At 40.3% G+C, this 2044-nt stretch overlaps 1 protein-coding gene across 3 annotated transcripts in view; it reads right to left on the bottom strand.

Annotated features, from left to right (window-relative positions):
- Positions 1–461: 461 nt before the first annotated feature.
- The window catches only part of PBX3 (PBX homeobox 3), a 97504-nt gene continuing 95921 nt past the window's right edge, over positions 462–2044 (bottom strand). For all 3 annotated transcript variants that reach the window (XM_072352379.1, XM_072352378.1, XM_072352380.1), the window contains one exon: positions 462–2024. In XM_072352379.1, coding sequence (XP_072208480.1) covers positions 1932–2024 — 93 coding nt within the window. In that variant the 3' untranslated portion in view covers positions 462–1931. The remainder of the gene's footprint in view (positions 2025–2044) is intronic.

Here is a 2044-nt window from a genome sequence, read left to right as displayed (position 1 = left end):
CATTACCTGTTATTGACCTTTATGTTATTAAAAAGACTTAAAATTAGCATTTATATATATATACCCTTCCAAAAAAGTTTTAGTTTTTTTTTTCTTAATAAAGAAAAATATTTTTATAATCAGATTACAGTTGCTAGCTGGGGTTGTAGTTTCAAAGTCAATGTGAAATGAAGCGGTAATTAAGAGTGAATGTGATGGTGATCTGTCAGCGCATCTCCAGGACTGCCCCTCTCCGCAGCCCCCTCTGGGCTCTCCGCTCCCACACAGCACAGCACACAGGTGCAGGTCGGGGCTCGGAGCCCCAGTGCTGTTCAGTGCCACCGTGCTCCACCTGAGTGCTGCTCTGCCCACACGGCTGCCCGCCTTGAGCCAAGAGCTGAACTGCAACAGCAGCCGCACCTCTGCAGCTCACTGCGCTCAGGTCTGACTGAAACTGAGCTGGAAGAAATTACGTCGATATTTGATCATGAAAGCAAAAAGTTTATTCATGTTCGAAACTACATATAACTACCACGAGGAAGACTTCTCAATTCAGGGTGTAATCCAGTTAGAAAGTAACACGAAACGTTTTAATACATTAGAATCACTGCCACAAATTATTTTCATGACTCAATCAGTTTCAGAATCGCATACAATACAAAAGAGAGAAAGAAAGGGCCCCCTGTTACACAGGGTGAATATACAGTACTGATACTGAAGTCTGTATGCATTACAATTAGTTGCATTTTTTGCGTGGATTAGTAACAAGATGAAGAACATTCAAAATGTTTCTCAGTATTTACAACAGTTTCACTGTTCTGTTAAACCTAAGACCCAATGTTTCCACTTCAGCTCTTTTAAAAGTTGCAAACGCAACCCTGATTCTTTTAAAAGATTACAGTGTACATTACAATTTATGAGGGAAAGAAAGAGTTAATTACAAGATGCAAAAGGATAAGAAAGAGACAAACTACAGCGTGAGTATCGTTCAGAGGTAGTAAGTGAGCACTCTAAGCTACAGAACATGTTGAAAGTCTATTGGTTCGTATGAGTTCGCATGAGGTAATAAAGCTGTGTTTTGATTGGTGAGATGTATAAATACTCTTTTGCTACACTATGTACAACAATCCATATAATGGTGCTTTTTCCTTTGCTTTTCCTTGTTGTTTGTTTGTTTGTTTGGCTGCCCAGAAGAAGTAACCAATCTCGGCAGCCGCGCAGCACCTACTCGTACTGTAAAACCCAGCTGGTGGCTCACTGAAAGAAGCAGCAATATCTTCACCTCTTAAGAACACTCTGAGTCCATTGCTGAAATACAGAGAGCAGGCAGGGGGTCCTGGCGGTTAGCAAGGAAAGATGCTCCTGGTATCCAACCTAACTTATAAAGCAACAGATCACAACAAAAATGTGACGAATAAGGATTCTTAAACACAACCGTTGTTAACCGAAAGAACCAAACAGATCTCTTTATTCCAACTCTATAAGAGAGATGAAAAGGTTAAACACAATCTGAGTCTGTAACCCATTCTGACCTTCCACGAAAATATGCACGCAGTTAAGATTCAGGTGAGGTGTTCCTTTGTGCCTGCTCTTGCTATTGAGGTTAAGCTTGTACTGTACTTTTACCCTTAAGGCCAAGTAATTGGCAACTGTTAGACCGACACTGTTAAAATCGCCGATAATAAATTATGATAAAATAGTTACAGGGCTATAAACAATGCTAAATCTTGGCCCGATTGGATAAAGTGCTTTTTAACATTGTGTGTTTTAAGTATAAATACAAATGATTATGATACCTTTAAAAAACAGATTTACCAAGTTTTCTAGTAAGACAAGGTTTTACAGTAAAGCTGTAGGTGGTTGGCTACAAAAAAATTCTTTCCTTTTTCTCCTGCGACTCTGAATGCACTGATCAAGGCATCTCAGCTCAGGGAAAAAGTGTTGCTAGGAGATTAGTTAGAGGTATCAGAGTGCACACTTCCCGGCCCTTCTGTAGGGGAAGTCACAGAAGATGGAGTAGTTGCGTCCTGCCAGCCTCCATTAGCCTGAAAAGGGAAAAACAATT

The sequence above is a fragment of the Excalfactoria chinensis genome, chromosome 18, assembly GCF_039878825.1.
Source record: "Excalfactoria chinensis isolate bCotChi1 chromosome 18, bCotChi1.hap2, whole genome shotgun sequence".
Taxonomy (NCBI): Eukaryota; Metazoa; Chordata; class Aves; order Galliformes; family Phasianidae; genus Excalfactoria; species Excalfactoria chinensis.
The sequence above is the reverse complement of the archived record's forward strand: the minus strand, read 5'-3'. Positions and strand labels throughout refer to the sequence as shown.